We start from the raw sequence: 25,285 nt of genomic DNA, 5'->3' as shown, positions 1-25,285 counted from the left end.
CCCTGTACTTCAAACTGTAATTTCACACAGGTAGCTCAGACTGCAGCTTCTTCTGCAATGTGTTACTTCTGGTTTTTAAAAACAAATTTTTATTGATTTCAGAGAGAAAGGGAGAGGGAGAGAGAGAGAGAAACATCAATGATGAAAGAGAATCATTGATTGGCTGCCTTCTGTATGTTCCCCACTGGGCTTCGAGCCCCACAACCTGAGCATGTGCCCTAACGGAATTGAACCATGATCTCCTGGTTCATAGGTCAACACTCAACCACTGAGCCACACCGGCCAGGCGATACCCATATTTCTAACCACACTTTCTGTATTCTTTCAGCAAATCTGTATGGAGAGTTCATTCTGTGTTGAAGACAGGCATGGTCTCTGCCCTGTGGAATGTCCACAGCAGCCAAGGTGACCATCATTCAGCAGCTGGTCTCACCATTAAGCACTTAACTACATTGTGACGAAGGCTACGAAGGAGAAGAAATGTCCACCTGGGAGGCTGACAAATTATTCTCCATGGTCAGGAGAGGCATGAAGAGTTGGGGTCCGAGATGAACTCTGGTGAGTGGGCAGGGAGTGAGGGGAGAGGAAAAGAGGGGACCTAGCGACTTCTTGGCAGAGAGGGCACAATCGCTGAAGGCTGAGTCAGGAAGGAGTGGGCGAGTCGGAGCTGAGAGAAGGTTGGGGTAGGGAGTGGGCTGCAGGAAAGGCCGTGGGAGAGGGATGTGAAATGAGCTGGGGATGCGGAGGGCCCTTGAAGGACCTGCTAAAGATCGGGCGCAACTGTGAGCCTGAGAAGGATCCACTCATCTTGGTGCTGCTAAAAGGGGAGCATTGGGGGCTCTTTGTTCCAGGCTAACCTTTTGAGGATGTTTGCATAGCACACAGCTTTGGAAGTTGGAGATAGTGTCTCCCAGTGGAGGACAGGTTTGTTTGCTGTCCGGGATAATATGATACTCAGTATAACAACTTCTGGGGCCAAGGTTGGGCATGTTTGCTGGCAGCCCACTATAAAAGATTGGGCTTCCCTCAGCTGGGGTTCCCCAGCCGGTGCAGTATTATCTGAGCACTTCCCTCCTATGAACTCAGGGTGAAGGTAAGCTGATTTGACTGAAGCTCAAGCTTCCTGCTGAGCCTTGAGGAATAAGATCCTTTGTCTCTGGCCCAGGAGTCTCATGTCTCCTGCCAGCATCCACGAAACTGTCAGGCTCACTTGTTAGACGCAAGGGTAGAATCTCAGAGCCTCCGGAGCTCATGACCACAGTCCTGTTGCCTTTCAGTAGGGACCACTGAGACAGCTGCCACCTCCCATCCTTCCCAAACACCTGTGTCTAATGCCAAGGTCCCCTTAACGTCCTCTAGAGCAGCGGTCGCCAACCTTACGGACCTCACGGACCACCGGTTGGCGACCGCTGCTCTAGAGCAGAGGTAATTCATTCCAGACTCTGCAAACAGCCCTCCAAGGCTCTGGAGCATGGCGTCACCCACTTCTGCTCCAGCTCAGGCATTCACCACCCCGCCCCCTGCATACCTCCACTCTCTATTATCTTTGCTCTTGTCATGCTGTCCCCTCCACAAGGGTCATCCTTCTCCCCTTCCACCTCTGAGGCCAGGATCCTGCCTCACCTCCTCCATAAGGTCTACCCAGAGCTCCCTCTCCCTTCACTGTCCCCCACTTTCCTTATCTTCTAGGGCAGTGGTCGGCAAACTGCAGCTCGAGAGCCATGGTTTGCTGCTCTGTTGACTAATGAGTTTGCCGACCACTGGGATAGGGGCTTAAACACAAGGAACAACAACAGCCTGTAATTATTGGAATCGAGGGTCTAGTGTCTTCAGTCCTCCTGCCTCGTACTGTGGCTGTCTGGGCAAACCTCTCCCAGAGGTCCCCTACCACCATTTCTGTTATCTCAACCCCTACAGCCCATGCCTAGGTAGGAGCTCAAGAGATGAGTGATGTATTAGGAGCTGAGCTGCACAGGGAATGATCCTCCTGGGAGATGGGATGAGAGGACCGTGGGGGCAGAGAAGACATTCCAAGTGAGGAGTAGAGAGGGAACAGAGACATGGAGGTGCAAACTGCTAGGGCAGGGAGAAAAACCGCTTTGGGTGGGCTGAGTTCATGAAGGGGACGAATGAGATGGGCGGCCTGAAAAGATGAAGAAAGGCGGCCTAGGACCCAGGAAGGCCTTGGCCATGGGGGTCCCGTTCTGCTCTGAGGGCAGAAGCTCCTCTCCAGGGTCTGGACCCCTCCGTGAGGGGCCTCAAGAGACTGCTGCTGGGGCAGCCCCTGTCCCTCCTGCCCACCCCCTCCTCCTGCGTCGGCCATCAGAGCCTGGCTCGCGGCCCCAAAGCCTTACATTGACGCGGGCCCGCGCGTGAGTCAAGCCTGCGTCACGGCACCCCGCCGCCAGGGTGGCCTTTCGGATAGCGGGGGAACAGCGAGCACGCTGCGCTCCGCCCAGCTCGTTCCGCTCTGCAGAGCCGGCGTGACCAGAGCGCAGGGAGGGCGGCACTCGGTCCTGGCTTCCGCAGCCCCACCGGCTCCCTCTGCCGCGGGACCTGAGTCCCCGGGGCCGCTCCCCAGAGGGCTGAGCACTCCACGGGCAGGAGCTGGGCCGGGACTGGCGGCGAGGGAGGGAGCGAGAAGCCAGCAGAGTCGGTGGCGCGCGGCTCCGCGTCCCCTCTCTGCCCCGGCCGGTGCCCATTGCCGCTGGACTCGGGCTGCCGGAGGAAGGGGCTGTGCGCCCGCCACCCGTCGGGGACCGCAGCTGCTCGGAGAGAGTGCAGGGGCAGAGTCGGCGCGGCGGTCCACAAGGGACAGGTGAGTCGCGGGCCGCACCCTGCCTGGCTTTACAGGGTCAGCCACTGCAACTTTAGCTGTTCCGGCCCCGCCCCAGCCAGGAAGGCCTAAGAACCGGGATGCGAGGCGGCGCTGCCCGGGTATCCTCCGGGCTCTGCGCGGGCCCGGCTCCGCCCCACTCGCCAGCCTCCGTTGCCTGGTGACGGAGCCCGAGAGTCGCACTCCTCAGACGCAACGGGGGTGTCTAGCGCTGAGCTGAGGGGTTGGACACCTGACGCTAGCTTCCGGGGCTTAGATGGGCCTAAGAACTCCGGAGGTGTTGAGGCGGAGCTGCAAGGCTGGCGCCTGCGAACCCAGGAGGAGGCCACTAGTCCCACCGCCTTGGAGCTGCGCGCTCAGGGCGCAGTTCCTGCGGGGAGGCTCCTTCGCGGCTGGAGACCCCAGCCCCTGCCGCTCGCTTCAGGCCCGTGACCTTGACAGTATCATTGGCAGAAGCAAAGCGCTCATGCCCGAGATGAGTATTTAATTCCCAGTCCTGGGGCTGGTCCTCGCTGAGTTCCGAGCTAGCGGGAAGCCCATACTCCCTCGAGGTAAGCGCATCGGAGCGGAATGGCGGAGATGGGGGACGTGCGCGGGGTGCAGGTCTCCAGGGCGCCCCCTCGGGAGAGTGGCCTCCGCCACGTTTATACCTGTGCCTCAGGGGCTCGAGTGCTCGCTGCTCTCCAGGGGCGCAGTGGAAGGAAGCCGTGTGTTTCCTTTTAAAGCCCGAACAACCCTGTCAGGCCTCCCAGGGTTCAGAAATCCCGAGGCCACTCACCTTACAGGACCAAGTCGCTGTCAAGAGGAATTTTTAAAAACCAATTTGATCCTACTCCTCTTTGCTTTGAGAAATGTTTACCTAGTTCTTTGGATTAGGAAATTTCTAACCAGACCTGTCTTTGGGGCAATTCAGCTGTGAACACGAAGCTGGTGGGGTTGGATTGGAGAGATAGGGAGATTTGTTGGAGGGCACTGCCCTCGTTAGCAGGAATTTCCAGAAACTAAGAAAACGCTTAATGACTCAAAAAAAAAATCAATAAAAACTTTTGTTAGATCCTGTTAGGCTGTGCAGGATTCACTGACTGATGTCTGGAGACCAAGGTCAGAGTGTGTGGAGGGTAACCGTGGGGGCCTGTCTATCTGATGCTGCGCTTATGTTATCCCAGGGCCTGGTGAGGTGGGTCCATCACCTGGGCAGGAAGGGCTTTGAGGTCACACCTGATTGTCCTTGGCCGTGGCCCAGCCATGGGGACCATCAGAGCCTCCGGCACCTCTGCTGGCTTTTTCTCAGATGGAGCAGCTGTGTCTAAGTAGGTGGTGAGTTCAGTGAATCCCTACAGCTCAGCCTGGAGGTGACTCAGTGCAGGAGGCACATCGTGCCCACTCGCTCTGACTGGAGTGAGTTTGTTTGGCCTGAGTCACAGGCAGCATGGTGTCAGCTGCTTGTGAGTTGAACGGAGTTCAGTACCGGGACTTGTGAGCAGGAACAGCCACAGTGCCCGGTGTTTGGGGGCCACCAACTAGAAGTGGGCAAGTCCTCAGAGGGAGCTAAGCAGACTCAGGCCGCCTGGCTCCTGGGCAAGGGTTCTGGAGCTCTGACCCCAGGGAAAGGCAAGCAGGGTCAGGTTGGGGTGGGGAGGTGGCGGAGAGGCTGCAGGGCAGGCTCTGGGATTGTGGTCATAACGGCCCAGTGCTCTTCCATGTGCCAGCGTGGGGTGACCTTGGGCAAGTCAGTTTACCTCTGGAGCCTTGGTTTCCTCCGTTGAAAAACAGGGACACCTATGGTGCCTTTGCCACAGGCTTACTTTGGGCCCAGTGTGGACATAGAGCGGGTGCTCATTCAGTGTGAGTTCCCCGCCTCTTTCTTTATGGGCCTTAACAGAAGAGGTTCTTCCCCTCCCTGACCTTGCTCCTTGGGGTGGAGACAAAGGAAAGTGACAGGGTTTCACACGTGGGAGAAGCACCCGCAACTTAGCTGCAAACTGACCTACTTCCATCCCTCAGTTCTTCCAGGAGACCCTGAATCGGAAAGCCTGAGTGAGGCAGCCAATGGATGATTCTCTATCATCACTGATGTTTCCATCCCTCTCTCCCTCTCCCTTTCTCTCCAAAATCAATATATATATATTTTTTGTTTTCTTTTCTTTTCTTTTTTAAAGAGTGAAGGCAATAGGGGGATCCCCAGTGCAGCAAAAAGGCCAGCTGACCCAGGGGACTCTAGCTTGCTCCTGGAAATGTGTGTATGTGTGCATGTGTGTGTGGGAGGGGCACCTGCACCCTGGAAATCAATGCCCTTCCCATTGGATCTGGCAAATTCCAAGGTACTAGAGACTCCTGAGAAGCAGGCACCTCTGTCTGGGCACCTTCCCGTCCCTCATGCCCGTTGGATTTGCTGCAGGAGGACAATTCATCATTAATCCCTTCACAGCTGCTAAGATAAGCAGCAGAATATTTAAAGGGAGGATGAATTGGAGCTTTTTTCCCTAGAAGCAGATCTGACTTATCACCTGCTCCCAGGCTGGGTTCAGGAAGTCCTCACAGCCACACATCTGGAGCCTGGATCGCCGGGGTGGGAAATAAACCATTACTCAGCCCTGCAAAGCCCTCCTACATCAGCCTCCCTCCTCGGGAGCTGCTGTCCCAGGCTCTCAAAGGTCAGAAGCACAGTACCGTGAGTAGAGCTGTTAGTACATGCCCCCAACTCCGGTGGGATGGGGATCTGTGGGGAAATGCCTACTCTGTGAGCTTTCAGGAGGGGGGAGGGTGCAGGCCTGGATTCCAGCAGCTCACCCTGGTCTTGGCACCCAGCGATAATATCCTGATTTTTATGGAGGCTTCTGCGCTGTGCTAAGTGCTTTATTCATACACCATCCTGTCTAATCTTTGCTGCCATCCCAGGAGACCGATCTTGCTCTTGGCGGTTGTACAGATGTGGGACTTGAGGCTCAGAGAGGTTAAATAACTTGGTCAAGGTCACCCGAGTAGTGCGTGGCAACCTGAGAATTAGCACTCAGGTCTGTCAGGTTCCAGACTTCCTTCCCTTGACCACGATGTGATACGTCCCATTATTAGTTCTTTACAAATGTTTGTTGACCACCTAGGCATTTATCCAAGTGAGATTGTCTAAATGCGTGTCCCGTTCCTTGAGCTCATGCCCTGAGGAAGGGGGCAGTGAGCCTCCGCCAGTGGGAAGCTGGTAGAGAATGGACAGACTTAACTGGCAAGGTTGGGGAACGCGGTACGTGCTTGCACGTGGGTGGGAATCCAGAAGAAGGTCACGTCCGGCTTTCTCTTTGGGACTTCTGCCTCCCTGGCCTCATTCCCTCATAGGTTGTCAGGCCGGGCTGGTGCTGGGGCAGTGAGGGGAGAGCGGGAGCAGACTGGATGGTGCCTGGAGGAGGCCTCTTGCATCTGCAGAGCCCGGACAGCAGTCGCGGTGGGAACTGGGTGGGTCGGGTTTCTCTGCTGGAGGGTGTGAGCCAGGGCCTTGCAGAAGCATCTGGTGAGACCCAGAGCAGCACTGCTCACACTTCAGGGCTGTTCGCAGCAGCTGCCCGCACGGGCTGCTCAGAGGGCTGCTGCTGCTCCCTGGTCTTGTCCCCTGGACAGCCCACCCTACTCACCTCGGGGGCTCTGCCCTTGCGTCCTTGGCATTCTGGGAAACTTGGCATCTGCTTCCTCCTGCTTCGCCATCTCTTCTCTGAGAAATCACGCCGAGGCACAGGCCCACACTGTCCTAGCCCGCCTGGCACCTCCAAACCACCCTTGATCTTGGTGGAAAGGTCCTGTAAGTGAGGGTGGATCAGTGTAGGCATTAATGCTCCCCCCCCCGCCCCCCGCAGTGGATACCAAGGCCTTTCCAGACACCCCTGCTTCATGGGCATCCATTCTGTGGAGATGCCTTTGATAACCACCCCTCCCCACCCAGCATGACTAATTTAAAAAATAAAAACATTGTTCATTTATAGATATATCCAGCTATTCAAAAACATAGTTAGGTATTTACTGCACGAGAAACTCACACGTGAGAACAGGAGCTCAGGTACAAGGGGACCAGGTGAGTTACTGGACTGCATTGTTCTCACATTCAGAACCAGGTATATTCATTAGAGAACAATTCTGGGGTCAGGTGAGTTCCGGGTGGGACTTGAGGTCCTCATGGGGCCTCATGGGGCAGGTATGGGGCCAGAGGAAATCACGCCCCAGCTCCCAGGCCTGGGGTCATCTCCCCGGCTACACTGGTCCCACCGAGCTGCCACTCTGCCTTCCAGAGCCAGCGGAGGCTCATTTAAGATAACAAGTTGCCTCTCACTGTAGTCCATCATTTCTAATTGCTGGTTTAATTAGAATTTCTGCTGAGTTCCTTGCACCGCTAATTTGCCACCTATTTCAGTTGCAAATAGAATTCATTGGTCCACACCCCAAATTCCTGCTGGTTGCATCTTCCCTTTAATTATAAGACGCCTGAGCTCCAGTGGTTTTAAATCCCACTCCAGGTGGGGAGTGCTGTGTGATAAAGCTACCTTTCAAGAGATGTGGACTGTCACCTGGTGGCATGGCTTCATCAGGTATTTCCATGTGAGCATTCAGAGAGGACACAGACCTCCTCCTCTGGGTGTGTCTGAAGGGACAGCAAGTGGATTCTCTGTGCTGGGCAGCCCCTCACTGACTCCCAGGAGGGCCTGGTGGGCGCTGTCCACGGTCCTGGCACATGGCAGAGACAGCCTGTCTGCTGGTGATGTGGGGAGTCCTTTAGAATGTCTGGAAGAAATCCCCAAAAACTGCTCCCCAAACTACATTATGTCATTGGCTTTGGGAAAGGACCTGGCCAGGCATGGAGGTCCTGACCTCAGGGGAAAATGGTGCTAGCTGGACTTGGCCCACTGTTGACTTGCTGAATGAGACTCAGGTGTATTGCTTTGCAGAGCAGCATGGTACATTGGGGAACTTCCTAACCAGCGCCACAGATGGGTGGCATGTGGCCATAATCAGGATGCTTTCATCCTTTGGAGTAGCCCGGAGCAGCCTAGGGTGGTGGGTCCCCTCCATGGACCCCAGTGTGCTATACCCGTTGGCTCTTCTCTGTGGTCAGACATGCAAAAGATCGGAAAGCTCTAGTGCATTGGAAAGAGCATGGGCTGCAGAGTTTGGGAGACCGTGGTTCAAATCCCCATCTCCCACTTCATGGCTGGGTCACCGTGGTTCAAATCCCCATCTCCCACTTCATGGCTGGGTCACCTTGGTTCAAATCCCCATCTCCCACTTCATGGCTGGGTCACTGTGGTTCAAATCCCCATCTCCCACTTCATGGCTGGGTCACCGTGGTTCAAATCCCCATCTCCCACTTCATGGCTGGGTCACCGTGGTTCAAATCCCCATCTCCCACTTCATGGCTGGGTCACCTTGGTTCAAATCCCCATCTCCCACTTCATGGCTGGGTCACCGTGGTTCAAATCCCCATCTCCCACTTCATGGCTGGGTCACTGTGGTTCAAATCCCCATCTCCCACTTCATGGCTGGGTCACCGTGGTTCAAATCCCCATCTCCCACTTTATGGCTGGGTCATCTTGTTCCTGGTATTTGTCTTGCCTTAGCCTAGGCTTCTCTGTAAGATGAGAATTACATTGCATCCCAGGTTGCTGAGGGGGGAGGATACATAACATATGTAAGCATATAGTAGGTCTTCAAAGATGCTTGCTCCCTCCACTGGGTCCTGAGACCTGTTCCTGATAGGAGGGCTTTTCTGCCCAGCCCTCCGCAACGCAGCTCTGAAGGCTGGCGAGGAAACAGACAAACGTTTCCGGTTCTCGGGAGAGAGACATCCTGTTGGGACTGTAATTAAGGGTTCCTGATCCTATTCCTTCAAGTGCTCTTCAGCAGTCTGCTGGGGAACACAGGTAATTGGTCGCCCTTGGCTCCTCCCACCTCTCTCTCTGAGACCAGAGAAAATAGTGGCTTTAAGAAAATCCAGGTCAGAGGATTTGGGCAGAGCTGTGGGGACCCATCTGTCACCACCAAGGGCCTCCCGGAAGGAGGGAAGAAGGGAGCGAGGCCTTCACTCGTCACTCCTGGACTTTTAATTTTCACATCTGACTTTTAAAAATATTTGGCGTTCCAAATTGGGACAGGCTACTTCTGTGGGCCCTAGTGAGCCCTTCCCTGCCTGGGAGTCATCTGTTTATCTCTCTATTTAAAGCCTAAACCTCACCTGCCACCCTGGCTGGGTCATCATCATCTCTTACCTTCCCTCCTTGTTTCTTCACTCGTGCTAGGGTGATCCTCCCCCGCCACCCCCATTATTTATTATCTTTTTGTTTTGTTAATCCCTACCAAGGATATTTTTCCCACTGTAGAGTGATCCCTTTTAAAGCAGGGTCATATTATTCCCCTCCTCATACTGCCAACAGCTTCCTGTTGGCCTTGAAAGCAAACCCAAAGTCCTTCCCATGGCCTCGGAGTCCTGCCTGCTCAGGGTTCTCGCTTCGTCCAGTCCCAGCACCTCCCACCTTTCCCTTGCTCAGCTGCTCTAGGCATGAGGTCCTTTCTTCTGGTCCTTGTAGTCATCAAGCACGGGCCTCAGCACTTCCTGCTCTAGACCATACATCCTACAGGGCAGGAACATTGTTTGCTCTGTTCTCTGTTCTACTAGGGCCTGGTCCGTAGTTAGTGTTCAGTAAATATTAGTTGAAGGAAGGGAAGGAGGGAGACCGGGATTTTTAGAATCCCATATTTATTCTCAGCAGAATCTCCAGTTCACGGAAGTCTCTGGGCTCCCTTCTCCTCCAACCCGAGAGGGGAGCGGGAGGTCAGTTAGGGCACCAAGCCCCTGTATCCCGCCACCAGCCCGCACGTCCTCAGGCGCCTGCGTGCTGTTCCACGTCAGTTCCAGGACACGGGGGCAGTGGGTGGATGTGCCTCTGTTCCTGGTGGAGCCCATTTCCCTGTGTTCTCACAGGAACCTGGCGCTGGTCTATGGTATGCCCCTGCGTTGTCTCACTTTATCCTCGTGCAACCCTGTGAGGTCGGAGCCTCAACCCCATCATTTCAGATCCGGAAGCTGGAACCAAGAGAGGCTGTGTCCTTTCCCAGCTAGTACTGTAAGAGGCTGGACTCATCCAGGTTCCCCACATCCCAAACCCATGCCCTTTCTGTGCCGGTGTTGTGGTTCTGGGGTGAGATGGTGGTGGGGACCTGGGGCCTCCACTTTCTGACTGTGTGCCTTATTTTATCACTTCCAAGATGCATAGTTTCACACATTGTCACACCTTAGAATCAGGACATGATGTGCAATCAATGACGTCTCAAATCAGCTGTGGGTCAGGAGGTGGTGGTGACTGAGTTGCGTAAAATCCTTCCATTAACCTTTCTGGTAAGTTCAAGAAAGTAGCAGCATCGAAGGGCCTTAAGTTCAGTGACAGAGAGGTCATTCATCCCTCTACACCTGTGCTTCTTCATTTGTAAAATGGTTACCACAGTGGTACCCTCCTCACACACTTACTGGCCGGTTAAAGGAAATAACGGCCGCCGCACAGTGGCTGTTACTGGGTCAGTCCTCAAGCAGTATGGCTGCGTGTTGCTGCTGTCCTTGACATTGTTGCTACGCCCACTCCACCTGAGTTCTAGTGCGAGGGTAAGGCATCTGTGGGGCGGCCATGGTGCTGGTCTTGCTACATCCCCACTGGCACGTTCCCCCCACGTGAAATGGGAAAACTGAACCAAAAGATTTGGTCTGCACTGGCCCCGCCCACGTTTTCCAGTGCCAGTTCCTGCCCCAAACCCCTCCCGACCATCTGCCCGTTTTTTTGCTTCCCTTCCTCCTTGACTAAGAAAACAAAACACTGACGACTGCAGAGACCACGCCTGGAGAGCATGACAGGACGGCTGCAGAAGGCTCCAGTGTGCCCGAGCCAGTGTTAGGAAGGGGCCCACCGGCCCCCTGGCATGCTCTGTGCCAAGACTGTGCCTCTCTGGTGTTTATTTCCCGGAGGTGAGGATGGGTGCTGTCTACCGGGTGGAGAAAGTGGGTGGCTTCTTTATAAGAAGCAAAAAGTCAATGAGCAATGGCCAGACTTCTTTTCCCTTCATCTGTTCACTCATTCAGCTCATCATATCATATTTATTAGCACGAGTAATAGTAAGACGCCAGGATTTGGCCTGGTAGAAGCAAGGATGGGGTCAAACCCCACAAGCTGGTGAAAGAGATGGTCGCTCTGTCTGGCTTCTCGATCAGCTTTTCATTCTCTTTCCCCTCCTGTCCATGTGGAAACCAGGCCTAGTGGGTAGGTGAGCACTGTTCCCTCTTTTCCAGATGAATAAGGAACAGAAAGCTGGCGCCCCAACCCCGGGGTCCCCCACACATGTGCTGCAGGCTGCGCTCCACCGGGGCCCCCCAGCTGGGCGTGCAGACCTCCTGGGAGGCTTAACTGTCTCCCCCGTCCGGGCCTGTCCCTTTGTTTCAAAGGCGAAGGCAGTGGGTAGGATGTCAACCTGGGAAGCAGGTTGTTCCCGGAGGGTGCGAAGGCAGGGACTCTGGGACATCCAAAAGGACCACGTTCTGTCCCGCATGTGCCAGGCAGGACACTTAGGAAAGGAATCAGCCATGTAAACAAGCAGCTCTACTAGAAAGGCAGATGGTAAAAGAGTGCTGCAAGGAGCCGGCTGCGAAGGGGAAAGAAAGGACATTCATTCTCACTTAGAGAATCACAGACAGTGTCATGGAGGCCGGACAGTGGGCCTTGAGCTAGCTGCACCCTCAAGGACTGGTGGCTTCAGTGGGGAGGGGCAGGGAGGGGTTCATGCAGAGGGAGAGGTGGGTGGGCGGCGGACGGGAGATAGAGGGGCCTAGGTGGAGGAGCTGTAAATGGCACGGGAGTCAGAGCCAGGCAGTGTGGTATTTCATGAAGCTGCCTCTGAAGGCCTAGAAGGAAAGTGAGCCGGGAGCCTGCTGGGAGGTCTGGACCAGAGCCTGCGGGGTGGGAAGGAGGACAGATCCGAACGCACTGACAGGTGACTTTGGATGGAGGATGCGGGATGCAAGGTCAAGAACGGTGCTGGGCTCCCTGCCTGTGTGTCCCGGGTGAGAAACCCAAGGAGGGCGGCCACCCAGCCAAGGCCAGGGCCTGTCAGGAGCAGTTGCCCCGGATGACCGCCAGAGGTTCCAGTAAAACAAAGGTAATTTGGAGGACATTGTACGCCTGTGACAGGAGTCGCCTGTTCTGGGCTCAGTGGAAGCCCAGAGGCTCTGAGACAATTAGGAGAGCTGCTGGGGCCAAAGCCCGCTGCCCCGTGGGAATCGGGAGGCCATCAAGTTCTCCAAGAGAAAGGACTCAACTTGCTTCCTTCCCGAAGCAACTCCTCTTGAATGGGACCTTGGCTTTAGGGCCTGGGACCTGTGGGCTCCCCCTGCTTTGGCTTGGGAAGGTGTAGCACTCTTTCCAGAGCCAGGAGACCCAAGGGCAGCAAAGCTAAGCACGTCCCATGGGCTCAGAGAAGCAGGGCATTGTGGGGCCTGTAGTCCCCTCGCTGCCTGCTTTCCCCAGAATGGTGGCTTCTCCACTTGGAAAATAAGTGATTCCCTTGAGTTACATGGTACAACCTTCCCAAGGAAGAGACGCTCCGACCCCAGGAGGCGGGTGCTCAGAGGGCGGACCTCAGCCTTGCAGCAGGGCCTGTAGGCTGGAGGGACTCCCGCTTGGCCCTGGCCTGGGCTGAGCAGCCTTCCTGCACCCCTTGAGGTCATTGCTGAGTACTGTGCTTGCAACATGGTGGAGCCCTCTCCCGGGCAGGAGGTGTTTTTACCTGTCTGCTTTCTAGTCGGTGTTTTTATCTTTTTAGGAAGATGCACAGTTCAGTGGCTCAGGCCTGCTGCTCTCACGTGCTGTTCTGAGCTGCGAGCTGCATGGTTGCTAGGTGACAGACGTGGCACGCGGCTTCCTGGGCCTTGGAGCCCCTCTGCGTTGTGCTTTAAGTCATGGAGGCCTTCCTTCCAGAGAACACCACGGAACTTCATCTCCCGTGGGGCTCGAGAAAGCAACTTTACCAGCCCAGCCAGCTACTCTGGGGGATGATTCCAGTCTGGCTGGGCTGGCTGTGAGAATGTCCCCACGGCGTCCCACGTAACTCAAGGGAATCATTTATTTTCCAAGTTGGGACCCTAGGGGAGCTGAGTGGAGAAGCCACCATCCTGGGGGAAGCAGGCAGCGAGCTCTCAACTGACAGGGTGGCATGACACAGGCCCAAGCAGGTGCGGCGCCTAGAGCCTGGGGCACGCAGGCCTCACTCTCACCCACGTGTATGGGGGGCGCTCCCGGGATGTATGCAGAGCTGACGGGGCCTCAGAGATCATCCAGACCGACCCATTTCGCACACAGGGAGAGCGAGACTCTGAGAGGTCAGGGCGGATGGTGCCGTGTGCACAGTTGGTGTCGAGGTGCCCTGCACCTCGCCGGCCTTCTGGTACCTAGATGGTGGCTGTCTCCCCAACCTGCAAAGGGAGGACCAGAGAGGAATTCTGGGTCCTTCTCTACCTGGGTGCTTGTCCCAGGCTGTGCTTTGGGCTCATTGGCTGGGTCCACGTTGGATTCCCATGCACTGGTCTGCAAGCTGACCTTCCTTAGCACAGGGACTCCAGGAGGGATGTGGGGGTCGGGGCGGGTGGGGGAAGGTTGTTCCAAGTCGCTGCTGGCCCCACCTCCCCTTTAAAAGCACAGAGAGAGCACAGGCATGAGGAGGCCTGGGTGCTGACAGCTGTGCGACCTGGGCAACGTCTATGTTCCCTCCGTTCTAGGTGCGAGGGATCCAGCAGTGAACAAAACAAGCCAAATATTTATTCTTGTGGAAGTTACCTATTTCTCCTAGAAGGGCCAGGTACTAAAGAAAGAAACAGACATACAACGGTGAGGGGTGATCCTTGCTGTAGAGAGAAATAACATGGGGTGGCTGCGGGGGTGGCAACCTGGAGGGCTGCTATTTTAGGCTCCGGAAAGGCATTCCCAAGGAGGACACATTTGAGCAGAGACACTCAGAAAATATATGTCAAGTGAGCAATGGAGCGATGAATGAATGAATGAATGAATGAATGAATGAATGAATGAAATGGGAGCCCTCAAACCCAGGTCTGTCTGACTTCCAGGCCCCTGAACTTCACCACCACCGCCTTCTTCCTGTGCCCATCCCCGAGGAGTCTGACCCAGTGGCTTTGGGCTGTTACTCGCTCTCTCTAGCCTCAGTGTCCCCGTATATAAAATGACGATGGCGCTAGGGTCCCTCAAGCTTTCGTATGTTAAGTGCTGGACTCTGGCATTGTCATCTGAGCACATTCACTGGGTGGGGAGGTTCAGTTGTGGCTGCAGCCCAGCTCGGAGCCTCAGCTTGTGCGTACACCAGCACTTGGCATCCTGCAGACCTGATGGCATGGGAGGCCCCTGGGCCCCATCCTGCAGTGCAGGGTGCTGGCACGGCAGGGGTGTCTTGAGAAGAGGGCAGAAGCTTAGCTCGTATTGAGCTGTTCCTTGTGGTTTCCCTGATGCTGCTATGGTATCTCTCTCTGGCCTGACCACAATGTGCCGATTTTGTCCTTGAGCCCTCCTCGTCTAAAACGATGTGCCTACCCCGCCCCCCAGCCCTTTTTCATGTTGTTGACCAGAGCTGCCACTCACTAGGCTGTTCATGGGGAAGCATGCTCTCCAATGGGTCAGCATCAAGATAATTCTGCAGGCTTGCGGAATCCCCCTTGCTTTGCTTCAGTTGTGGCAGGATGTGCGGTAAATCAAACCTAATGCGTTGCAGATCACCCGGATCAGATCCTGCTGCAGGCGGCCCTGGAGACAGGCTCAGGGCGGAAGCACCCTGCCAGCTGCAGTCTCCAGCAGGGCCTGGCCCTTCTCTCAGCTCCAGTTTTAATCAAAATTCTCGGTGTCAGCTGCAGGGGAGGTGGGGCAACCAGACAAGCAGCCATTGCGGGTGCCTCAGGTTCGCTCCTTTTCAGCGCCCTGGGGACAGGGACCTGCTGGCAGAGAGGGTGGAGGGTCTCACCCGGAAGCCCAGGTGAGATCGTAGGCCTCCCCGTGGCACAGTGCCTTGGGCAGCATTTGCTTGTGTAGCATGGGCAGGACGGCCGCCCAGGGAGGCTGAGGACTGAGGGTCCATGGACACACACGCCCACATTGGGGCATCTCCAGGACACAGTGGGCTATTCGGCTGACCCGCTGCAGAGTCCCAACAGAGAGCTAGGTGTGTTCTAGGGAATTCTGGGGTCTCCTAGGCAAGCTGGCTCTGTCCCAGTCTCCCCAAAGCCCAGGACCCTGACTCTTCCTGGGCTGGCAAGGGGCAGTCACTGAAGACTCACTGTCCTCACTGATGTGGTCCAAGGCCTGGCCTGGGAGGGTTGGCTAACCCTGCAGACCAGCGTGGACAGTGGTCCCCATCAGCCAGGCCTCCTAGCCTCATTAGCAGGATTCAGCTGTCCAGGTCCCCTTGAAGTTCAATCTTTGCTGGAGTCACTCAGGAGGTGTGGGCCAAGGCCAGCAGGGAGGGCAGCCAGCCGGGCACGCTTCTGCTGTGCCGTGACCTTGCCTGGCCGCTCAGGTGGCATATCCGAGGGGAACAGACAGGAGCCGGCTTCCAGAGGCAGCTCCTCCCGTAGTTCAGCTATTACAGAGCCGGGTAATTTACATCTCTGGGAAGATGCAGGGCAACTGCAGGCCAGGTGTACATGTGTTTAATTTTACATTCTCTCGCCTCCGCTTGACGAGGAAGTGCTTTGAAATACATCAGAATGCGGGGATCCTTCAAAGGATTCACTTCCTTGGTGCTTTGTTTTTTTAAGGGGAAACATGAAAGACGGATGAGGGATGGCAGGGGAGCGCGTTGCCTCCCCCGCCCCTTGTGCAGACATTATCTGCTGTCAAACGGTCGCCGAAGGATGGAGAACCAGCTCTTGGCCGCAGTGGCCCTCAGATAATGTCATTGGTGAGCGATGACCCAGGGTTTGTCGGCACCGAGCAGACACCTCCAGGGCTCTGGTGCCAGAATCCTAGCCGAGCCTGGTCATTGCTTCTGCCTGTGGAACGAAGGAGCAGGGACTGGTGTGAGAGCTCGAACCCTTTTCCCACCAAATATTCATATCCCTTTGAACCCCCTGGAGATCCTAGAAAAATACAGAGAAAGATTGAATAGAGTGGAATGGGCCTGACACTCTGCATTGCCAACAGCCCCTGGGATGCCGCTGGCCCACGACTATGTTTTGAATAGAAAGGCCCTTCCTAGAGAAGGTGGCCACTGGCTTCCCGGGGCCCAGCAGGGGGTCCAGGCTCAACAGACCAGAGAGCGTGGACTTGGCACAACCCGCTGAGCCCTGGGAGCGACGGCTGTGGGACCCAGGTGGGCTTGAGCACTTGGGTCTGCCTGTGGGAAAGGAGCGGTGCTGCCATGGGCAACCCTTGGTTGGGATTTGGTGTCTGGTGTGGCCTCTTTTGCCTGGTTAAATTTTCCCTTCTGAGGATGCTCAGGTAAGGCCTTTGGGGAAGCTGAGCCCCGATGGGGAGGAGGGCCAGCTCAATAGTTCACGCCACTGACCAGCTCCATGCGTGTGACAGGAGCTGATTTAGTTGGTCAGGCCAGCTAACGCTCCCCTGCTCCCCTGCTTCACAGGTCCCGGATGAGAAGGTGCTGACAGCAGCTGAGTCCCACCTTCTCTGTGTGCTGGGGAGCAGGGCCAGTGGCCCCAGTGTCACCGATGCCGAAGAACAGCAAGGTGACCCAGCGTGAGCACAGCACTGAGCATGTCACGGAGTCGGTGGCCGATCTGCTGGCCCTCGAGGAGCCAGTGGACTACAAGCAGAGCGTCCTGAACGTGGCGGGCGGGCCAGGCAGCAAGCAGGCGGCGGCGGAGGAGGAGCTGGACGCCGAGGACCGGCCAGCCTGGAACAGCAAGCTGCAGTACATCCTGGCCCAGATCGGCTTCTCCGTGGGCCTCGGCAACATCTGGAGGTTCCCCTATCTGTGCCAGAAAAACGGAGGCGGTAAGAAGCAGGCCTGCTGGCCCTGGGGTGCCCTGCGAATGGGCTGGGCTGAGGGGGGAAAAGGAACCTCCCCCCCCCCCCGCCCTGGGTAGAATGGGAACCCTTGTAGGTTGGAGCTTAGGGTTGTGGAGTAAGACCCTCCCCCTCCCGCACCCCCCCCCCCCCGCCAGGAACTGCTAGGCGCTAGGAGCTATCAAGAACCTGGATGGCCAGGGTTCAAGTCCCTGCCAAGCCAGTCAGCTCTGTGCATGCATCTTCAGCTCACTGTGCCTCTTGGTTCCTCATCTGTAAAATGGGAATAATAGTCATTCCTGCCGTACAGGAGCGTTGGGAAGATGAAAAGAGCTTTGCATGTAGAGTGCTTATAACACGGTGTCTCACACATTGTAAAGAGCAGCTTCTGGCCATTATATTACATGCTTACTAGGTGCCAGGCCCCATCCTAAGCACTTACTGGATATTTGAAATAGATGACACTGCTGAGCATCTTGGAATAATCAGAGCATCAGTTTCATGTGTTCAACCATTGAATCCCCTCAACAACCCCATGTTATTATCATCCTCATTTAAGAGACTACAAAACTGAAGCACAGAGAGGTTAGGTAACTTGCTCAAGGTTACACAGCTACTGATGAAGTCAGGATTCAAGCCTGGACAGCTTGGCCCAGGGTCTGCGCACGCAATCACCACACCTAGGAGGGGTCCTCGTGCTGCTCGCTGAGTTTGAATCCCCCTAGAGGATCTTCCTCTGATATCAAACCTCTTCTCCCCAGAGTCGGGGTCTCAATCCCTACTGGGTCTCAACAGCCCAAGACAGTCTTTCAAATCCCAGGAGTGACCCTGGGGTTGGCCAGAATGAGACCCAAAACTACACTGAGACATAGACTGTTAGCGACCCAGGAGACCTCAGAGATCCTGGGATCCAGTCCCTGCAGCCGTCCTCTGCTAAAGTTGCTACCCCCTGAGCAGTGCTTCCTGCTGCTCAGGCTGATGGCCTGCGGCTCTCGAAGGCCTGGAACATCAAAGGAAATCCAGGTGTGTCCCTAAGTGTGTTTGCTAAGGTGGAAGAGGGTGCATTTCCAAACGATTTCAGCAAGGGTTGTATGAAAAAGCACCTGTGATGGCCCAGAAGTGCTGCCCACCAGCCCACGTCCCCAGAGCACTGTGCTTATTAGCGTGGCCTCGGCTGGTGAGGGGCCCAGCAGGCAAGGGAGCGCCTGGGCCTGCCGAGGGGGACAGGGTTGAATGAAGGGTGCCAGGTGGCAGGTGGCCAGTCTGCTGAGGACCCCTCTTCGGGCAGCACTTCCCTGGTTCTTCGGGGAGAGGAGAAAAGCAGCCACAGAAGATGCCAACCTACTTCTCTGACACTCTGAAACCCATCTTCCTGCACATCTTGCCACCCGAGGACATGCGGGGGAAATACACAACCAGTGGGGCTGTGTCCCTTTGCTGTGCTGCAGGTCATGTCTCTCCTCACCCATTTCCTGAGCCCAGGATCGAGACAGAACAGGTTATAAGACTGACCCGCCCTCCTGTTAGGGTCGTGATGGGGCTGTTGGTCAGTGACGAGTGGCATTGATGCGTGCATGTGTGAGTTAGTGAGCTGGCTGCTGTGTGTGAGGCTCAGTGGGTAGCCTGCCCTGGAAGCCTTTCCCAGTTAGCTCTATGGTCAGTTGGTTCTGTATGTGGTGTGTGTGGTGTGTGTGTGTGTGCATGTGCATGTGCTGACATTGCTCATGTGAACCTGGAGGTTCTGCCATGGCTCCCAGGATAGCGTCTGACTGTCTGTTGTCCTGATGTCCCCTCGTTGCGTATGCCTGGTACAGATTAGATAACGCTGTTGCCCAGGGCCAGGTCTCATGCCCAGGAGATGCCCATCCCTCGGGTTTGTTGGCAGATTGAGCACATATTGGGGAGCATGTGGGATGTCATGGGATGGGGGCAGAGCGGTGAGGCTGGAGGGTCTATTGGAGACTCCCAGCTCACTGGGCTTGGTCTGGGGGTGCTGGGTGACCATCAGGGCACTGGTGACTGGCGCTGGTCTGGCCCCATTAGGCGGACAGGCAGGGCTGTGCCAATAGCATTGCTAATAGGACTAGGTCATTGGCACAGCTCTCGACGGGATCGCTCATCTGTGTCCAGACAAGATTTTAATTTCCCTGCTAAATGCCCTGTCGCTGGAAACGAGATTGTCTGCTGTGAAGCCAGGACAGAGTTTAATTCATCATCTGGAATCTTCAGCAATTCCATTCTCTCCTTACGATCCTCCCAGCTCCACTGTCCTGAGCTGCTCATTTCTCCCCGCTCCTCCCACTTAGCTATAGACTCACGGCCACGCTGGTCAGACCTGTCTAGCTGCAGAGCCTCCGAGCTCCGCTTCCCTGGAGCCGCCCCGTCTGCTGCGTTAGCATCTGGCCCTGCGCAGGGTCTGTGCGCCCGGGGCCATTCCACCTGGGCTGCTGCTCTGTGGGTGGGAGGGTGGTGAACAGGGGTCCCCAGAGTACATCGCTGGGCCAGTGTGTCTGCTGGCGTGTGACTGGATATGTGGGTCCTGAGAGGCAGTACAGTGTCTGTCTGCCCGCCTGCCTGCCTGCCTGTCTTTGGGTCTAGCCTTGTAAGCGGGAGGCATTGATGTACCTTGGACCCTCCCTTTGTGCAGGTGGGGAATCCCGGGAAGGGGGAGGGTTTGGGTGACCGGAGTAGTCAGCCACACGGATGAGCCAGACCATCCCTGGAGGAGCACAAGGACCGGGGGTGGTTTGAGATGATCGGAGATGTGGGCAGGACGGCAGGACTGGCTGCCAGCCCTCCTTAACCTGGTGCCAGCCTCAGACACCTTTTCACATCCCCCTCTCCTCCCAGGTGCCTACCTGGTGCCCTACCTGGTGCTGCTGATCATCATTGGGATCCCACTCTTCTTCCTGGAGCTGGCCGTGGGCCAGCGCATCCGCCGGGGCAGCATCGGCGTGTGGCACTACGTGTGTCCCCGCCTGGGGGGCATCGGCTTCTCCAGCTGCATCGTGAGTCGGGAGCTGGCCCCGGGCATTTCCTGGGAGGCAGAGGGGCCGCTCTTGGGTGCAGGGTCTCCAGACAGGAGTCCTGGGCCAGGTCTAGGGCAGGGAAGGAGCCCCTCAGTGTGGGAATTGCTCCCAGCTGGTGTCTTGGGACCATTATTTTCTGGACTGGAAGCTGTTCCCACTGCCTGGAGCAGGTTATAAACTTGGGAATGTTAGGAAAGCGGAAAGGCCAGGACATGTCACAGGGGGTGCAGGGACATCTCTGCTGGACTTCGGGGACATGTGGGCCACCCTGGTACTCCGCTCTGCTTACCAGCCCATCAGCTCCCCGCGAGGGAGGCCCTTCCTCTTTCCTTGGGTAAAGAATATATAACTGGGCAAGTGGGTGGCAGGAAAAGGCAGTCCTGGGCACGGGCATCCTTGCCATGTTGCTGTGCTCATGGGCAGAGCTGGAGGAGGGTCGGACAGGAGCAGCCGGAGGGGTGAGGCTTTGGCACAGCGGGAGGCAGGAGACCCCTGGACGGGGAGTTTTGTGAGGCTCTCGGCTCATCCACAGGCCTGCTTAGCGCTCTGGGGAGGACAGCGAGCCTCCCTTAGGGATAGAGCCCAGGTGCCCACGCTCACCTGGGACAAAACTGGGATCTGCTTCGGAAAGGGACCGAGGATGCTGTCAGATGTGGCAGCAGGGCCAGCCCAACCTGGCTCAGGCAGAGCCCAGGGGAGGGTCAGTGCAGCTGCCTCTCATGCTGGGCATCGCCTCTGCACAGGTGCACACGGCTGCACACAGCCCACTGTGCTGGGGCTGCCATGAGTGGGAGGGGGTCCCCTTGGACTGAAAGGACGCAAGTAAAGGAGTGGGTGCCCCTCTCCCTCTGTATCTCCTCTAACATGTGCTATGGGAGCGTCCGCTCCTGCACACCAGAGCTCGGGTGAAATCAGGTGAAATCGATGAAGTGAGGGGCCCTCAGCTGTCTCACCGACCAGCAGGGTCACTGGTGCATAAGAATATAGCCGCCCCGGGAGGTGGAGGGGCCTGTCACCGGCCATGCAGCGCGAGAAAGCACTGCTTTCAAAGAAGCGCCTGGGAGCCCAAGTCAGTTCTACCAAAGGTAGTTCTGTTGTTTCCAAGAAATGAGAAGTGACACCCTCCTGGAGATGAGAAACGAGAACTGACGTCTTTGTAGAGGCGGCTGCCGACTGTACTAAGGGAAAGGCGTGTCCCTAGAGAAGGGTGGGCACAGGAAACCAATAAGAAGCATCCAGGAAATCTCAAAAGGCACCCCCGTCTGGGCGTAGGGACTGTGGAGGCAGAGCTGTGCGGTCCCACGTCCCGGGGCAGCTCTGAGACTGTGCGCCGAGTCCTCGGGAAAGGGTAGGTGGTGCTCTCAGCATCCGAGAAGAATGAGAAACTGGAAAGGATTAACATGTTACGCGTTTATTGCTTAAAGGAGGGAACTTTATACGGGAAGCATTCCTGGGTGGATTTTTTGAATACCAGATGAATGGAGGGTTAGGAGGGGCCTTGGCTGCCCCATCTCCTCCCGCTCCTCCTCCTCCAAGGCTGTGCTCTGCCCAGCCTCCGGTGGGGTTGGGGAAGGGAGGGGACTTCCTGCCGCCCCCATGACCCCTGCCCATGGGCCCTCGTCCTCAGGTCTGCCTCTTTGTTGGGCTGTATTATAATGTGATTATCGGCTGGAGCATCTTCTACTTCTTCAAGTCCTTCCAGTACCCACTGCCCTGGAGTGAATGTCCTGTCGTCAGGAATGGGACCGTGGCAGGCAAGTACGGGGGCCCCTGAATGTGACCAGCTGGGGACCCCAGCCAGCCCCGTCCCAGGAAGGAGTCAAATGAGCCGAAGGGGCTTAGGCACAGATTTGGGGTTGCATTGACTTGCTGTGTTACCTTGAAGAAGACACCTGCCCTCTCTGATCCTCCTTTCCCCTTCGGATGCCCTCTCTCCAGCCTGTAGTTCTTAATGGGATTGAATGAACTAGCGAGTGCAGGTAACACTCTGCAAATGGGGACTCCTCTTTAGTTGCCATCCACTACCCTGTGCTACACAAATACCGTCCTCTCCTGAAACAGTTTTAATTTGTATGCGCTTTCCATCAAGGCCTGGATGATTTCTCCCGCCTCACAGATGGGCAAACCGAGGCCCAGAACAACTTCCCCTGGTCACACCACTGATTTAACCAAGGGAAGGAATCCAGGTCTTCTGCTCCCAGCTCAGGACCTCCCCAAGTTCTGCCTTACCCTTCCTGCCCTCCACAGATGGGCGTGGGCAGGGGTGACATGAGCGGGAATATAGATTCATGTGTCCTGAAGCCTCCCAGGCCCTGTTGGGAGTCCAGGAGTCCAGGAGTCCTCGGGGTCTTCGATCAGCTGCCCCCTCGCCCCTGCTGCCTGGGTGGGGGTCCAGGCCCCGCCACTGAGGGGGGCACTGAGGCTCTGCTGCCGTTGCAGTGGTGGAGGCGGAGTGTGAGAAGAGCTCGGCCACCACCTACTTCTGGTACCGAGAGGCCTTGGACATCTCCAACTCCATCTCGGAGAGTGGGGGCCTCAACTGGAAGATGACCCTGTGCCTCCTCGTGGCCTGGACCATTGTGGGCATGGCCGTCGTCAAGGGCATCCAGTCCTCGGGGAAGGTGAGTTGGGAGGGGGCATTCAGACCCCACAGCCTGAGAAAAGGGTGGCGGGCAGGGGGCCAAGAGATCCGGGTCGCCCCACGCAGGGTCCTGTGCGTGGGCTTGGCCTCTGGATGACTCGGGATGAGGTCACAGCTCCCGAGGAGGCTATGGAGTGTCATTGCTACAGCATCATTCCTGGAGGACAGCCCCTCGGAGTGGCTCCACACAGGTCTCTGCAGTGCAGACCAGCCGAGCCCCATACACCTTCTCCCCGCAGTTCATTCCCCTCCAAATAGGCTCGTGCTTCTTTGTCACGTGTCACTATTCACGCACTGCCAGGGCTGGAGCGGGCTTGAGGGATCCTGCAGCCCAATCCACTCATTTTTCAGATGAAGAAACTGAGGCCGAGGGAGGAGAAAGCACCTCCCTGAGATCATTCAGTCAGGCTGTCCTGGAGCTGGAATTAGAGCCCTGGCTGGCGGGCTGGCGGGCTGGGGCCTCCGGTTCTTTACCAGACTTGATGGGCAAGGAAGCTAAGCCTTTGGAACAGCAGCGTGGTCTCAGCCACCACCTCCTTCCCTCTCTAAAGTCCAAAACTGTAGCCGAAACTGTGTGGCATTTAGTGTATGAATGCCTTTGATCCACAACCGCCTTATGAGTTAGGAGTTATTGTACCCATTCTATAGATGAGGCAGTGGAGGCGTGCCGGGGCTAAGTACATAGCCCAAGATCACGTGCCTCAAAAGTGTCTAGCTGCGGACACGCGTGCTCCTGACCTCCACACCGCCTGCCCGGCAGTCCTCCTGGTCTGTTTCAGTGCAGCAAACATGGCGTGAGCATCTCCTTCGCATGAGGCTCTGTGCCAGGCACGTGGGGATGTGGAAATGCGCAAGAAACACACATGCTAGAAACTAGGACATGATTTATAATCACAGGAGGCAGGACCTTCTTCTGATGTTTCTGCTTGGGAGCCGTGACTGTAACCTCCTGGAGGCCTTCTGTCAAAGGCCTCTAAGGACAGGGGAGACCCTCAGGGCGGCCGCTGGAGCCAGGGACAGAAACGCAGGCTCCAGACATGAAAAAACTGAGGAAGGGAGAGCAAAGGGTTCCTCGCCCCCTGGGCGCCCCGGAGGGTGGGGCGGTTGCAGGCCCAGCCATGCTGACTCCAGCTTTCTGGGCTCCTGTTTCTGCCCTGGCTCCAGGCCAGACATGCGGTGGGGTTGGCCCCGTGCCCAGGGTCCCGGGCTCTGCTTTCTGCAGCTATCAGCGGAGGCTCATGTGCCCCAGCTGTGCGGGGCGGGGAGGTGCCAGCTGCAGGAGGGCCCTGTCCCACGGTGGGTCCCTGTCTTCCCTGCAGGTGATGTATTTCAGCTCACTCTTCCCCTACGTGGTGCTGGCCTGCTTCCTGGTCCGGGGGCTGCTGCTGCGAGGGGCCGTCGATGGCATCGTGCACATGTTCACGCCCAAGGTAGGCATCCGGGCACCCCAGCTCCACCGGTCCATCAGCCTTGTGGGGCATAACACTCCGGGGGACATGCTGGGTGTCAGGCCCTGGAGGGACGCCCTGAGGACGGAGCTTGGGCCCTGCCCTCAGGGTCCCAAGGAAAGGAACATCACATTTATTTGGGTGAAATCAGAAGCAGCTTCAGGGAGGAGGTGACACGGGAACGGAGCCTTTGGGAGCAGGTAGGATTTCATGAGCGGCAGGAGGACATTGCAGTCAAAGGAGCCGCGTGAGCATGCGTGTGAGAAGCATCGGGCGTGCTTGAGGGAAGTCAGGCTTGGCTGTAGCACAGGGACAGGGAGGGGGGGTTCATGGGTGCATCTGTGAAAGCAGAAGCCAAGAAGGTGCCTCAGAGAAGGAAGCTCCCCGTGAACCCCAGCTTGTACCCAGATCAGGAGAACAATGTGACTGTTTTATCAAAGACAATGGGCCACATGGATAGTGACTACCCTCAGCGACTCCATCCACATCTCTCCTTGACTCCTCCCCGTGGCCCGGGGAGGGGGCCAGGCCGGACCCCTGTCCCTGTTTCACATGCCCGCACAGGCGTCCTGAAGATGGTCACCCAGGCTTCCTCCCGGTGGTCTCTGCCCACCGTGTGTCCCTGCCTTTCTATTTCCTTTTAGACCACTGGGTACAGCTGGCATGCGCCGGTCCACTGAGGAGCAAGAGAATGTCAAATGCAGGTTGGGGTGTCCTTCAAGGTACCCCAAGCAATGGAATTAGTAACCCCGTGGGCAGGCTGAGAAGCCCACCCCCAAATGCCAGCTGACCAGCCACCAGCAGAGGCCTGGTGAGACCCCAGCCCACGGGGCCTGGGTCAGAACCCCTGCTAGGTTCAGGTCTTAGCATTGGCCCTCCACAGTGCCGTGTCACATGTGTATCACACACATGCACACAGTTACACAGAAAGTTCGTGCAGATCACACAGGGAGAAGAGTCCTGATCCAGGGGGTTTGAAACCCCATCCCCTCCCCACTCCCCCGTGCGCGCAGCTGTGCACAGCTCCCGGTGTCGGGGGTGGCAATGTGCAGGACACACGGCTCCATCGCCGCCAGACCGCAGGAGCCGGCCCTCGGCATGCTGGGAAGTGACTTCTGAGGTTTCCATGGGAACCACTGCGGAGGTCCACTTTACGAAGCACTTAGTGAATCTCTGGAGGCATGAGTGTGACTCGGGCCACGTGGCTGGCGCGGGTGGTTGTGAACACGTGTCTGACAAAGGAGAAAAATACAAACCTGTTTTCTGTGGGGGAAACCAGCCCTAAGAAGAAAGCCGGC

General features: G+C 56.7%; 1 protein-coding gene across 2 annotated transcripts in view; it reads left to right on the top strand.

The window, feature by feature from the left end:
• Positions 1 to 2,419: 2,419 nt before the first annotated feature.
• Positions 2,420 to 25,285, top strand: part of SLC6A17 (solute carrier family 6 member 17) — a 37,213-nt gene continuing 14,347 nt past the window's right edge. The window contains exons 1-6 of one of the 2 annotated variants that reach the window (XM_080647680.1): positions 2,420 to 2,818; positions 16,487 to 16,857; positions 19,720 to 19,877; positions 21,526 to 21,652; positions 22,338 to 22,519; positions 23,859 to 23,969. In XM_080647680.1, coding sequence (XP_080503806.1) covers positions 16,572 to 16,857; positions 19,720 to 19,877; positions 21,526 to 21,652; positions 22,338 to 22,519; positions 23,859 to 23,969 — 864 coding nt within the window. In that variant the 5' untranslated portion in view covers positions 2,420 to 2,818; positions 16,487 to 16,571. Of the gene's footprint in view, positions 2,819 to 3,024; positions 3,388 to 16,486; positions 16,858 to 19,719; positions 19,878 to 21,525; positions 21,653 to 22,337; positions 22,520 to 23,858; positions 23,970 to 25,285 lie in introns of those variants that run through there. The other variant, XM_080647681.1, reaches the window with a different exon arrangement.

The sequence above is a fragment of the Plecotus auritus genome (genome assembly GCF_963455305.1).
Source record: "Plecotus auritus genome assembly, chromosome: 12".
Taxonomy (NCBI): Eukaryota; Metazoa; Chordata; class Mammalia; order Chiroptera; family Vespertilionidae; genus Plecotus; species Plecotus auritus.
The sequence above is the reverse complement of the archived record's forward strand: the minus strand, read 5'-3'. Positions and strand labels throughout refer to the sequence as shown.